The 15724-nt window shown below is 35.1% G+C and overlaps 1 protein-coding gene across 3 annotated transcripts in view; it reads right to left on the bottom strand.

Moving 5' to 3' along the window:
* LOC129218573 (clavesin-2-like) overlaps positions 1-15724 on the bottom strand; it is a 37544-nt gene that overhangs the window by 14943 nt on the left and 6877 nt on the right. The window contains exons 1-2 of one of the 3 annotated variants that reach the window (XM_054852884.1): positions 14749-14931; positions 7567-7715 (exon numbers count right to left, since the gene is read on the bottom strand). In XM_054852884.1, the coding sequence (XP_054708859.1) occupies positions 7567-7715; positions 14749-14804 (205 nt within the window). In that variant the 5' untranslated portion in view covers positions 14805-14931. Of the gene's footprint in view, positions 1-7566; positions 7716-12983; positions 13545-14748; positions 14932-15724 lie in introns of those variants that run through there. The other 2 variants (XM_054852883.1, XM_054852885.1) reach the window with 2 other exon arrangements.

Below are 15724 nucleotides of genomic sequence, written 5' to 3' on the forward strand. Positions count from 1 at the left end.
ATTTCAGAACATCCGACTCTGACGCCTTTATCCCAAAACGAATTCGACTCTGACTCCTTTACCACAAAACGAGTTCGACTCTGACTCCTTTACCCCAAAACGAGTACGACTGTGACTCCTTTACCCCAAAACGACTCTGACTCCACAAAACGAGTTCGACTCTCCTTTACCCCAAAACGATTTCGACTCTGACTCCTTTATTCCAAAACGAGTTCGACTCTAACTCCGCAAGCACTGGCAGAGTTGTGGACCTTGAGGTAAAATGACCGACGCCGATTCCGACTCTAGGAACTTTAAACCACAGACTCCCTGCTCCGACTCCTTCACCTCAAAATCAGTCTGACTCCGACTCCAATTCCTCAACCCTGGTTAAAACCACCAAGCAGTTAACAACAGTAGTAATAGTTGACCCTTTTTAAAAAAAAAATCACTTTATAAAACCAGCACAGGTGGCAAGAGATGAGCTAAAAAATAAGTTGAAAGGTAAGCATTGAAAATTTAAAAACCATTTCAATCATAATTTTGTAATTCTTGTTCCATTTTATTGAACAATCACGATTGCTAATTGTTCTCACTTGACTGTTTCTGGCGCGCTATCATTTTATTTTCCCACCAGCACCCTCTGCCAGCACCACCGTCGACCGGCTCCTCACGATGCTGATCCTATAGCGAAAACCGTCTCCAGGTTGCGTCCATATCCTACTGACACACGCGCATACAAACTCACACACCTACACACACACATACACACACAGCACTGCATACACAACACGCACCCACACACATGCGCCTTCACAAACACACGCGCATTCATCCACACACACGCTCGTGATTGCGAAAAACATAATTTGAATTCAAAATGCCAAAAATTCAAATTAATATAATTTTTTTAAATTTATTTATTTGCTGTTTTAGTGTCAACTACAAATGCGAGTGCCAATCACCAAAAGTATTTCTTAAGTTGTTCTTCTCTTTTCGCATCAAGCAAACCAAAAACATCAATGTGATTTCGAAAAAAGGATGTGTTTTGCTTTTAATGCTGACGCGATCTATTTATTGGGATGAGAAAAAAAAAATCTTTCACCATTCATCGCAAATTAAAACAGGAAGTTAGTCAAAAATAAATAAACTTAATTCCCCATCTACAACTATTGGATTTGTGACACCAGCTCTCTCCCTCAATATCGCTTTCGCTAAATCCCTTGTTGAAGTTTAATTTTAAACTATTGCAGGTAAAGGGTGTTTTTTTAGAGGTAGAGAACTTTAGGTTCAAATAAAACAGTTAAATGTTGTTAATTGCCATGAATATTGCTTTGTTCGAAAGATGATTCTTTGCCATCTTTATTTAAATATGATTTCTGGCATATGACCATCTCGGCTGGATCGGAGAAAGTCCAATTGGAAAGTCCAATTTTCACACTTTTTGCAGCAATAGAGGCCGTATGTCACTAATGTGGCGAACGTTCTCTTCTAAGTCGTCAATCGTCTGTGGCTTATCCGTGCAACCCAGAGACTCCACATAGCCCCACAAAAGTAGTCCGGCGGTGTTAAATCGCATGATCTTGCAGGCCAATTCACGGGTTCATTACGCGAAATTATTCGTTCACCGAACGTTTCTTTTAATAAATCAATAGCGACGCGCGCTGTGTGGCATGTTGCACCGCCTTGTTGTCTATTCATGTGATGAAATGGCAAACCGAACTGAACACAAAACAAGTGACAGCTATCAAAATGGCACACATATCAAACAGTGTTGCCAACTTAAAGTTCTATATCTCAAAAAAAAAAAAAAACACACACACACACACACACTTTATAAGCGGCGACTTTACAGCCGGATCGGCAGTACGACAGAATTTGCTGGAATTCCATCTAAATAACGACCAGCCCCATAACGGCAGCCAAAGACTGCAGTTTCGACCTTATTTGGGACTCGTCGGTCTGGAGCAGTCGCAAAAGAGTCAAAGGCAAAAAAACCTCTCTAAGAAGTTGAACTTATCTGAACCTTCCCACTAACTTTATTTCAACACATCTCTGAGAGTTCTGCACACAAGTTGTGGCTAAATCTCGAAAAGTGAAAATAAAAGCTAGAGTAAAAGTACAATTGAAGGGCTCGGGACATCACGTGATATGCCTCATGATGTGAATTTTTCAGTAGGCCAATTTCCAACTCATAAAAAATATTTGTTCAAAGGTTTATACATCCTATGTTCTGAAGTACTAAAACCAAATATGCTTTTCTCCAAATGACATTTGCATTATGAGCCATTGTCTGTAAGGATCAGGTAGCTTGTGATTGTTGACATTTTTAATTTTTCTTATTTTCACATATGTTGTTCCTTATCAGGAATGTAATGTTTCTGCAAAATATGAGCTTTGTCTGCCTTACCGTTTTTGAGGAATTAAAGTTTTAAATTTAGGGGGCGTAGCACGTTTTTGCGTGTTTTTCAAATTTGCAGATTTTAAAGTTCTTGTTGCTTTAAGCACACCTATAATGATTTGGATTTTTAAGTTCTATATTATTATATGGTCTTCTTAGATACTATTACAGCTGTCAAGTCGGTGTCACTACGAGGGCGACGGCCACGAACTCCGTTTAAAAATGACCGAAAATGATTTTTTTTTTACTACATTCAATGCCAATTTTCTCAAAGCGCCTTCATGATGACACCAACGTTTTTACATAAATTCCTAGCTACACTTGCATACATCAAAAATATGGAATAAAATTGGTGTCACTATAAGGGCGCCAGAAGATATTGGAACTTTTATGTGATAAATTTCACAAAAATGCAAATGTTTAAAACCTAACTACTACTCTCGCCCTCATAGCAGAGATCTAAAACTAATTAAGTTTGATAACCAACATGTTCGTCTAACATATGAACCAAAAAAAACGGTGTCACTCCTATTACTTTCGAAAATATAATCATTCGAAATTAGTACGTTATGGAGTTATTTAAAAAAAGACTTTTCTAATTCGAATGGCTTTTTGCACGGTTTGTTTTAAACTTTAATATACAATTACAGTAGTGACACCTAAAATAATATGTTTTTAATGCTTTTTATAAAAAAAAAGCTTTATAAAAAGCATCAGAAACACAGTAAATCGATATAGGTACAGATGGACGTATTGTGTAATGTGCATTATAAGCTAAAATAGTCGTACTAATATTTACATTTTTTCAACCATACTAATTTTTTTATCTTTTATTTATATTAAAAATACAACTATTTACAGCATAATGTCTTAAATAGTTATAAACATAATATATTATATAGCGAGCATTCAGAATCTGAAACATAATTTGAGGATGACGTAGACTAAAACAAAGAAAACATAAAAAATCAAATCCCCCAGTTTTAGAAAGACGGTCATCTCTTATTGATATCTGGTAATTTTGTAGCACTAAAGCTTGGGAAGATATGGTATCCCGGAGAAGTAGTAGAAGTTGACCATTTGCTTATCTGAATACAACTAGCCCCCTCATAGCAGAGATCTGAAACTAATTAACCAACATGTTTGTCTAACATTTGCACTAATAAGATTAGTGTCACTCCTACTTTTTTTGGATACATAATCATTCGAGACTAGTATGTTGTGGTGTATTTTTTTCATTTATTATTATTTTTTTTAAATTTATTTTATTGGTTTATTTATGTATTTTGTTAATTTAATCTTATCACACCCAGATAGTGTTTTTGACCACATTTATTTTTAATTTATTAAAAAGAATTAACGTTTAACATAAACAGCTTTGGGCAGTAAGAGCTTCTTTATCTTGAATAGAAAATGCTCGTTTTGATATAGGTACAGGTGGATCTATTGTGCATAATGTTTAGATTATCATACCGATATTCGCCTTTTTTTTCCGGTGAAATGAATTTATTTATTCCAATCCTTCTTGCCATGCATTTGACCTTTACTTGCAAATGGTCAACTTCTACTATTTCTTCGGGATACCAAGAAATAGTAGTTTCCCAAGTTTTAATGCTACAAAATTACCAGATATCAATAAGAGTTGACCGTCTTTCTGAAACTGGGTGATTTGATTTTTTATGTTTTCTTGTTTTAGTCTACGTCATCCTCAAATTACGTTTCAGATTCTGAATGCTCGCTATATAATACATTATGTTTATAACTATTTAAGATATTATGTTATAAATAGTTGCATTTTTAAAATAAATAACAGATAAAAAATTAGTATGGTTGAAAAATATGAATATTAGTACTGCTATTTTAGCCTATGATGCACATTACACAATACGTTCATCTGTACCTATATCGATTTACTGTGTTTCTGATGCTTTTTATAAAGCTTTTTTTTTTATAAAAAGCATTAAAAACATATTATTTTAGGTGTCACTACTGTAATTGTATATTAAAGTTTAAAACAAACCGTGCAAAAAGCCATTCGAATTAGAAAAGTCTTTTTTTAAACAACTCCATAACATACTAATTTCGAATGATTATATTTTCGAAAGTAATAGGAGTGACACCGTTTTTTTTAGTTCATATGTTAGACGAACATGTTGGTTATCAAACTTAACTAGTTTCAGATCTCTGCTATGAGGGCGAGAGTAGTAGTTAGGTTTTAAACAATTGCATTTTTGTGAAATTTATCACATAAAAGTTCCAATATCTTCTGGCGCCCCTATAGTGACACCAATTTTATTCCATATTTTTGATGTATGCAAGTGTAGCTAGGAATTTATGTAAAAACGTTGGTGTCATCATGAAGGCGCTTTGAGAAAATTGGCATTGAATGTAGTAAAAAAATTCATTTTCGGTCATTTTTAAACGGAGTTCGTGGTCGTCGCCCTCGTAGTGACACCGATTTGACAGCTGTAATAGTATCTAAGAAGACCATATAACAGTATAGAATTTAAAAATCCAAATCATTATAGGTGCGCTTAAGGCAACAAGAACTTTAAAATCTGCAAATTTGAAAAACACGCAAAAATGTGCCACGCCCCCTAAATTTAAAACTTTAATTTCTCAAAAACGGTAAGGCAGACAAAGCTCATATTTTGCACGAACATTACATTCCTGATAAGGAACAACATGTGTAAAAATAAGAAAAATAAAAAATGTCAACAATCACAAATGCCGTAAACTGCCTGATTCTTACAGACAATGGCTCTTATAATGTTTATTTCAATTTTAGTTTATGAGAAACAAAAATTTTGATTGAAAAGTCACTCCTTGTGGCTTGTCACATTTTTGCCCCGAGCCCTTCAATGGGGTCGTTTCCAAAATTTTAAAAGTATTTTTTTCTGAAAGAGCATGCTTAAAAACATAGGATCTGACCATTTTTTAAATAATTTGTTTCAGTTTAATATTAAAAAAAAAATACTTAAAGCGGCTCGCTTTCAATGTTTATGCTTCTGTCCGATGGCATCACAAATGATGAAATGCCATTCTATGTTGCCATTCACAGAGCAAAATATTTAATTCGGATCTTTACTGACGTGTATTGGCAACGATATGGTGGGTAGCAAGCGTAGAGCGCAATTTTAATTCGCTTCTTGATTATCATAACGTTGAATCGCGGTAGAAAGATGCGGCAAAGTGCATCATTTGTGACGTCATCAAGACCACGCCTTGTTATAAAAATCAGACATTAAAAGAAAAATAATTAAAAAATAACTGTTGGGAAAATGGAAGTATTTTCTGAGTCAATGTTTTTTTTTTTTTTTTTTTGTTTTTGTTTATTCTATCAATTTCAGTGACAAAAAGTACTACTTTTGACTGAAGGACACAACCCCATTGTTTAAATTGTTATTCATAAAATAAGCAAACAATTTTTTGAAAAGTTTTAGAGTGAGAAATGATAATCAGATTCAACTGTATATACGAAAATGAGAAAAAAAATCATTAAAAATGTTTCTACTCTAGTCTTCTAAATTTTGTAGAGTACACAACAAATATTTTGTTGGTATTACATGCACTTCTTCGCCTCACAACTTACGTTACAATAAATAAATAAATAAATAAATCACCTCGTTAATGGGGTTGGATCCTTCAGTCAAAAGTACTACTTTTAGTCACTGAAATTGATAGAATGAGTTAAAAAAAAACATGGACCCAGAAAATACTTTCATTTTCCCAACAGTTATTTTTTAATAATTTTTTTAAAATGTCCGATTTTGCAAACAAGGCGTGGTCTTGATGACGTCACAAATGATGCTCTTTGGCGCATTTTGCACCGCGTTTCCACGGTATGATAATCAAGAAGCGAATTAAAATTGCGCTCTATGCTTGCTATCAACCCTATCGTTGCCAATACACGTGAGTAAAGATGCGAATTAAATATTTTGGACCGTGAATGGCAACTCTGAATGGCATTTCATCATTTGTGATGTCATTGACAAGAAATTTAAACAATGAAAGCGCTCTGATTTAAGTAGTTTTTTTTTAAATATTAAACTTAAACAAATTATTTAAAAAATGGTTAGATCCTATGTTTTTAAGCATGTTCTGTGAGAAAAAAATAATTTTAAAATTTTGGAAACGACCCCATTAAGAGTTGACCATAATTTCTTCTCAGAGAAAAGTTCAGTGGTAAAGTGAAAAATAGTCTTTACAGAAATACAAGCAATCACTCTTCCTACTAAAAGTACTGTCCACTTCTGAGAAATTGAGCTATGGCCTTGAGCAAGTCCATTTCTTTCAAGAGAGAGAAATTAGTAAGAAGAATAATTGTTAGGCGCAGAGTTGGGCTACCAATGCAAACCCTTTTATTGGCTAGAAAATCCTGTACCGCTTGCTACTTCTTACCTGAATTATTTTTCGCCAAATGGGCAATAACACTGCAAACTAAATCCGCAAGTTCTTAAGCCGTTTTTCCTCACTCCTATTTCAGCATAATGTTACAAATTCTGTAAATAGTAATTATTGTAGTAACGTAACCTGTAAATAGTTTTCCGTAATGAATATACAACCCCTATACATTCGGCTAAAGTATACGATTCCCCTATTTCTTTTTTGTTCATTGATAAAATTTGATAACGGTCTACTGTTTTCGAGAAGCGTTTGGAATCTTGTGGAATATTTGAGAGATTTCTTTGGATGTTTATAAAGGCGTCCCGCGTGATAAAAAGTTTCAGTTTCGATGGAGAATTCGAACTGAGAGCGTATTTGCTCTGTTTATTGCGAGGCATTTCGCTGTGCTGTTTTTCGTATTTGGAAGTAAATACGTGTGTAACCGTTGAGTTTACGGTGCTGATTGATATTTGCTTAATTGCTGATGATTAATTTAGCAGTTGTTAACGATTTCTCTTGTACATAGTATAAAAAAAGCTCCTGTGTTTTTATCAAGAACTGTGTCGTCCTTTCAAGAAAGTTGGAAGTCGCACCGGATCCGTTACAATATGGAATCGTTTAATCGATCCGTCAGCGGAACTCAACTTGCCAGAGGTGGACAGTACGAAATCAAGTATTTCAATGAATTAACCGTTGAAATTCCCGTCAGATATTTCTTTAGAAATTCGGAAAGATGTCAAATTTTAAAAGTTTCTGAATACTTTGGCTGATGTTTGTGATGAACTGAGCTATTACGGTACCTTGTAAATATGTTCTGAGCCTTTTCAAACCTTCAACTCTGTTTTCATCAGTCTCATGAAGCTCTTTTTCTGCCTTCAGACGAAAGCGCTCTGGCACGCCATTGTATATGAGTGGAATATAGTGGTTTTCATCTTTTTCCATGATGTTGCTGGATGAACAATAGCAATTCAGTTTTTTTTTGAAACATAGGCAAAAAAAAAAAATAATAATAAATGAATAAATAAATAAAGATAAAAAAAAATTAATTTGAATTTTGTCATCTTGAATTCAAATTATGTTTTATGCAATCACGAGTGTGTGTGTATACGTGTGTGTTTGTGAGTGGGGGTATGTGTGTTTGTGTGCAAGGGGTATGTGTAAGTGTGTAGGCATGTGTGTTTGTGTCAGTGTGCAGGCATGAGTGTGTGGGTAGTTGTGTGTATGTGTGTAGGTGTGTGTGTGGGGGGGGAGGTATGTGTATGTGTGTGAAGGCATATGTGTTTGTGTCTGTGTGCAGGCATGAGTGTGTGGGTAGTTGTGTGTAGGTGTGTGTTTGTGTATTTGTGTCGGTGTATGTATGTGTGTGTAGGTGTATGTATGTATATATGTGTGTGTATGTAGGTGCGTGTATGTATACTTGTAGGTGTAGGATATTGACGCAACCTGGAAACGGTTTTAGCTAGAGGTGCAGCGTTGTGAGGAGCCGGTCGAAGGTGATGATGCGGAGGGTGCTGGTGGGAAAATAAAATCATAGGAGCGCCAAAAACGGTCAAGTGAGAACAATAAGCAATCGCGATTGCTCAATAACTAGAATTTTGACGTCTTGAATTCAAAATATGTTTTTCGCAATCACGAATTGCGATAGGACCCTACTCACTAGCCGCGTTTAAATGGACGTTTTCTAAACAGGAAAAAACCAGCCTTTAACCTCATTCCGGTTATTTGCCGGGGAAATGTGGGTTTTTTTTTCTCTTGCTATCGACTGGAGCAAAAGCGGGGTTATTACCCAGAATGCACTACGCAAAACGAGTTTATTTGCTAGTTGGGTACGGCTGCGTAGGATGCTGGGTAAAACCGCTTTCTCGGATACAGGGTACAAGCTTTTTATTTTCCATCCGGTTTTTTTCGGAGTTGGAGCGGGGAAATGCGAGGTGCAAAAGTCTCGTGTAAAATTAGCTGATGAGTTTCTTGTTTCTATTCTACCAATGAAATGGAATGGAGAGGGCCAAGAAATCTGCACCCGTAATATTATGATTGGTGATTTTTAGAATAGATAATACGACGCACATGCATAAAAATAATAAATGGCGATTAGGATGCGGTAATAAAGATTTTGTGGCCGATATCCACGAGTACACTTATCATAAAAATTATTTGCGTAAACGTAACGTATTAACGTAATGTATTTTGATTTCTCATTAATCTTAATAATGGAAATGTGCAAGCTGGAAATTTTGTGTTTAGATTAAATTTTACTTTTTAAGTTCATCTATGTTGATGTTTTTCCTGAAAAAACATAATTTTCCTCTCCCACCTCCCCTTTTTTACTTCCTTTTACCAAAAAGGAAGCGAAAAAAAAATCACTCAAAATCGGCCTTAATTTCCATTTTGCTCGCCCCCGAATGAATATTGAGGTTTTTTTTTTTCTACAAGACCAATTGTGGATATATGCCTAAGAACGTATAGACACCTGAAATATTCATTTTGACGATGCCCGTGTTAATTACAACGAGTTTTCTCGTGACGTCTGTATGTACGTATGTATGTGCGTATGTATCTCGCATAACTCAAGAACGGTATGTCCTAGAAAGTTGAAATTTGGTACGTAGACTCCTAGTGGGGTCTAGTTGTGCATCATTCTTTTTGGTTGCATTCGGACACTCCAAAAGGGGTCTTTCATGCCTTTTTTGGTGGAAATCATTGATAATTTCAATTGAAACTCAAGTGGTGCTATAATTTGGCAAACACTTGGCATGATATCGCCAAGTTTTTGGTCATCAAGATTTGTCGCCGATTTGGCGACAAATTTGGACTTTTTTTAAATCTGGTTTTAATTTGTCTACTATTGGCGATATTTAGAAAGATAACCATTGAGTCACATTAAAATTGCCAATATTGGAAAATTAATCTGTATAAAACTTTTTTTTTTGCTTCGGTTTCCAATAAACTTGTGGTGAAAATATTTGGAGTGTTTCTTTGCTTACTCCAAGTCCAAGGCACTATTATCTTTTAGTAATAATAAAACTTAAAGTCTCTCTGTCTCGATCTCTGTGACAAGCATAGCGCCTAGAGCGTTGGGCCGATTTTCATGAAATTTGGCACAAAGTTAGTTTGTAGCATGGGGGTGTGCACCTCGAAGCGATTTTTTGAAAATTCGATTTTGTTCTTTTTCTATTCCAATTTTAAGAACATTTTCCAGAGCAAAATTATCATAAGATGAACGAGTAAATTACAAAATTATCATCTTACATGTACTTTTACTGTATTTGAAAATAAAAAAAAGCTGTTTCATTCAACATGAAATACTTTAAGATGCACAAAATGAATGATCAAGGGGAGGGAAAGACTTAAATAAAACAACACCGTACGCACAGTATGTAGTAATAATAAAATGCTGCACTCTAACAGTACTGTACAGTAGAAACAGTAATAATATTTATGGGTTGAAAAATGAAGATAATGATGATTTATGCTCTATGATTAGATCGTTATCTAATACATTTTTCAAATACGGTTGCTGTGCCTTTTCTTTTATAACGTTTTCATTTATAGCAACAGCCCCACATCCTAATCCCTTCAATCCACAATACAAGAACAGCTTCCATTTTCATAATATTTACTTTGCTTAGACATTACTCTTAAAGCTTCAATATTGAAACTAAGTTCTGAACTTTTACGGATATCTTTTTGTTTTGACTTTTTAATTGTATTTATGGTATATTCACTCATACTTGTTGCTACCGTCGACGTTTTTTAGTTGTTCGATCATAGCAAGAGTCTTAACCTTTTTTTTTTGTCAGAAACTTTCTTTTTCGTCCCATCTTCACCAACTTTAGATGAAAAAGCACATAGAGATGCCTTCATATTTTATCAATTTTTAGCCTACTTTCCCAGTAAAAGTCAGAAAAAGAAGACAAAAAGCATGAAAGAAGGCTTAATGCATCTTAAAAATATCACGAAAGACAAAAAAAAGTCAAATATAAATAAAATAATTAAATAAATATCGAAAAATTAAAAATTGGAAAGTAGGGCATTGAGATGGAGAAAAATGTCTGTCGATCTGTCTGTCTGTCCCCCCCCCCTAAAAACTTTTGAATGAATAGTTCGATTCGAACGAACTTTTTTTTTTGAAATACACCGCCAGCTCAGTCATTTCCAGCCGAGGACTGCAGTTTCGTGCTTATTAGTGCTAATAAGCACGAAACTGCAGTCCTCGGCTGGAAATGACTGAGCTTGAGGTGTATTTCATGTATTTCTGCTTTAGCCCTGGCTATAATTGGCGGTAATTTACTGAATAAACTTTTTTTTGTTCGAAAGATCTCGGCGAGGACACCTCATTCCCATATTTCACTTTTTTATTTGAATTTTTTTTGTTCAATTTTGAACAGTTCAAATAAACTTAACATTAGCGCCTACGGGGAAATTCAAGGCAATTCCGAACTGTGAGGCGAATTTGCCTCAAACAAACTTTGTAGGAAAAAGCTTTTGATGAAAAACTTGTATAAAAAATATCTTTTTGATTTGAACAATTTTCCGTTCAATTTTGAACAGTTTAAATCCCTTAACATTAGCGCCTACGGGGAAATTGAAAGTCAATGTAGATTCCGTACTTGAAGGCGGATTTTTTTCACACAAATTTTGTTGGAAATAGCTCTTGACACCAAACTCCAGACTCCGACGCCGAGAATTTAGGGGCACCTGACTCCGAATTCGACTCCTGTGCCCGACAATTAATCGGACTCCGACTCCCCGACTTCGACTCTGACTTCGTAGCTTTGGCAAACATTTATACACGGAAGACAAATGACCGACTCCGATTCTTGGATATTCGTCTCCGACTCCTTTATCCAAAATGGGATTGACTCCGACTCCGCAGCTATTGTTTTAACTGTGAAATAATTATTGTTGATATGACTTGTTTTTATTTTCGCGCTAAAATTTTAATTTAGGTATTCAGTTTCCGGCGAATAAACTCGAAGTCATTTATATATCTACATAAAGATATGCGCAGACGATTTTTTTTTTATGACAAGGAAAAGTATTTCTTTAAGTTGACATTTTATTGTTTTTATTTATTTTGGTAAGTGCATCAGTTCATTAAAAAAATTATTTTTGGCAACAGGGGAAAAAGAAACGATTTTATTTATTTATTTTTTTTGATATGATGTATTTATTTTAATTATTATTGTTTCATTTTGAACGCCTCGAAAACTATAAAAGTTTTTTTTTTAATGTAAAAAAGTTTATTAGCTGCTTTGTTTAAAAGGTGCTGCTATTTCATTTGTTCGTTTTTTTTTTTTTTTTTTTTTTTACGGGAAAGTAGGCTCGTATTGTTCTAGACGGAACTTCTTGTTATATTTAGAATGAAAAACAGGTGAATGAAAGTTACTGAGTGGTTATTTGACGCACTAACAGCACGATGTGTAAACTAGTTTATGTGGGAACTTTCGCTGTCAGTGATGCTGAAGGATGTAATAATATTCACGAAATCACTATTTAGTAACCAATAACGAATTTTATACTTCCTTCAAAAACAATTCATGTTGTGCATAGCATATACTGACACCCCGTGTTACCGTCTCGTAACGCATTCTTAACTTTGTGAGCCAAATTGTCTACGGAGTAAAAAAAAAGTTCATGACGTTCTTCAAAGAAAACGCTTGAATCCAAAAAGACATTTATTTTAGACTATTTACAATATTTACATCTATCATACTCAACTTCTACTAATAAAAAACAGCCGAATTCTTATCATATTACCTTCATCTTAATAAACTATTCCTATTCAGAGTCACAACTGACTACAACTGTATTTATGTCGAGGACTGCATACTAAGTACCTTGCCTCCATTATTTTTTTTATACCGATAAATGGCAGCACCATCACCGGATCGAACAGTTAATGAGAATTTAGAACTAGACCAGGAGCTAATAGCTACCTGGTGCTAGCACCCCCAGAGGTATCGTTTCACTTGGATGACATTGAGACCACGAGCATATTTAACGTCACCCAGTCCCCTTTAATGACGACGGTGGATCTTCGACCATCGAGGTTCGAACTCAGGACCCTCCGGCCCCGAATCCGACACTCGACCGATCGGGCTACCACGGTCACTACCTTCATCCTAATAAACAAAATCCTATTCTATTTTTACGCTGTTGCCACAAGTCAAAAGTAAATTCTTTGTTGCCTCGAGGCGGAAAAAATGATCATTACTTGGTTTCAAGGCTTATCTCCATCACCCTGGCTGTGAAATGCCTTTTTCCTTCTTCTTTTTTTCCCCTTTTCATCTTTTTTTCGATGTCATAAAAACTCTGGAACCTGTGAAGTATAATGGTGCAAACTGCAAATTCATATGACAATTTGTTGGTTTTCTATGAATTGTTTAAATGTGTCAAGGACTTTTCGTACACTCTGTATTTAAGTTCTGCAAGTCAAAATATTCTTACGAGCTCGGCACATTTAAAGAAAATCTTTAAATAGTGATACAGATTAAAACATTAAAAAATCATTATTGCAGCGAAACCCCGATTTTATGTTTCTCAAGGAACTGGGTTAAAACACGTAAAATGCAAGAAATACATCAAAGGCAAAAATCAAACAGAAAAAATTGAAAGTAGTAAGAATTACTCTTTCAAAACGTATAATATCTACCTTTTAATGAAAACAACAAAATTACAGATCTCACTTTAGATCATTTTAACACATTAAGTTGTGAATCCGGGCGTTGAAGTTTTAAAACCGTATAATAGTGGATAGCTTTTTAGTAATAAGTTCAAAGTAAATGCAGCAGCTTCCAGCATTAAAATGCTTTGCAAGTTTTTCTTCGCTAGTCTTTGTGACAAAGAAAAGAGTCTTTCGTTATTTGTAAGCTCTTGGATGCAATATTGAAAGAAGGGACAGTCGGTGCTTCCGGTTCTTACAAGTTCCCTAGCATTTCTGTTTTCATAGATAAACTTTCAACAACGTGTGTTATCTTCAAACAGCACAAAGGAAACATATTGCTTGTTTTAGAACATTTGTTTTTGTTTTTTTACTTCCCAGGAAAAACTGAACTAAAATGCGGGAATTGCACAACTAAACTTACAATCCGGGTGAAACGAACATTATTAGCATATGGAAAAACTGGGACCTGATTTAAAAAAAAATAAGAAAAAAGAAAAATTAATTTGAATTTTGACCCCTTGAATTCAAATTATGTTTTTCGCATTCACGAGTGTGTGTGTGTGTGTATGTAAGCGTGTGTGTTCTTGTGTGTGTGAGGGGAGTATGTGTGTTTGTGTGTAGTGGGTATGTGTATGTGTGTAGGCATGTGTGTTTGTGTCTGTGTGCAGGTATGAGTGTGTGGTAGTTGTGTGTATGAGTGATTGTGTGGAGGGGGGCGGATGCGTATGTGTGTGTAGGCATATGTGTTTGTGTCTGTGTGCAGGCATGAGTGTGTGGGTAGTTGTGTGTAGGTGTGTGTCTATGTGGAGGTGTCTGTATGTATGCGTGTGTGTGTATGTGTTTGAGTATGTATGTGTTCGTGTGTGTGTATGTGTTTGTGTATGTTTGTGTAGGCGTATGTATGTGTGTATATGTGTTTGTGTGTGTTTGTACGTGCGTGTATGTATGCTTGTAAGAGTAATATATGGACGCAACCTGGAGACGGTTTTCGCTAGAGGAGCAGCATCGTGATGCGGCTGGTCGACGGTGATGCTGGAGAGGGTGCTGGTGGGAAAATAAAATCATAGCACATCAAAACAGTCAAATGAAAGCAATAAGCAATCGTAATTGCTCAAAAAAAAAAAAAAAAAAAAACCGTCAACTGAAGGAAAACTTAGATTCAGGGGATGAAAAATTGGATTTTCACTGTAATCAGAAGTGTATAAGCGAAATAAAATTTTACCATGGTTTAGCCCAAACAGTATAAAATAGTTCTTACGAATCTCTGGTATAAAAATTTAACTAATATAAAACAAAAATAAAATAGCCTACATACCTCTTTACCAGAGCAAAATTGTAGTTCGAGAAGAAATTAGAATGCAGTATTAACATGAAACTGCAATGATTGTTTTACATCAGATATATTGTATCACTTTTTAAAAAATTGAGCCGGGAAATGAAGGTTGAATGGGTATCGGTTTTTATCTCTTCATATGTGAAGGCTATCTTCGTCGTTCTCTTCCCCTCTTCCCCTTTACGCAATAGAACAGGTGATCAAATCAGTGTTTTGCTTTTAGCATGTTTCAGGGTCACATTAACACATGATAAGCTCAACGAACTAAAAGTAGACTTGGCAGATTTCTGTAATGTTCAACCGGGACACTGGAATGCCCCCTCCCCCCTCAAAGTCACTAGTTTTCACATCTGTGACTGATTTTTGGAATGTCTTATAGGGCAGTTTGTTCTCAATGCTATGAATAAATGGTTACTAATTATGAACCTAAAACAGTAGTAATAAAAAAATTGACATGAGTAGATAAAAGTTAAACATTTGACTTCTTTGATGAAAAAAAAATAGTTAGAAAAACATTTTTGAATGATGAATAAAAATAAAATATTTAAATATACTTTTCATTTTATAGAACTTTTTTAAAGGGGGGGGAGGGGGATTAATCTTGCAAAAATTTTCACAAGTTAATCCGGTATTAATTTTACTAGTTAATGTTACAAATGATAAAGTTATTGTCCTAAATAATTCTTCACACTTTATTATTTTTAGACGTTTTTGGTCATTTGTAATCAAATTAATGTTTTTCCGGTACATGTAGCGAACTCGCCGGGACACCGGGACTGTCCCGGTCAAACCGGGACGTCTGACAAACCTAACTATAAGGAAAGTGTAATGACTACTGAGGGAGAGATGGTTTCTCCCCTCCCTTTGACATGAGCGCAGACCAGCGATTCCCAAAGTGGACATGGGGCAGGGGCGCTCCGAACTTCAATTTTTTGAGAGTGAGGAAATTCTCAATTTA

The sequence above is a fragment of the Uloborus diversus genome, chromosome 3, assembly GCF_026930045.1.
Source record: "Uloborus diversus isolate 005 chromosome 3, Udiv.v.3.1, whole genome shotgun sequence".
Taxonomy (NCBI): domain Eukaryota; kingdom Metazoa; phylum Arthropoda; class Arachnida; order Araneae; family Uloboridae; genus Uloborus; species Uloborus diversus.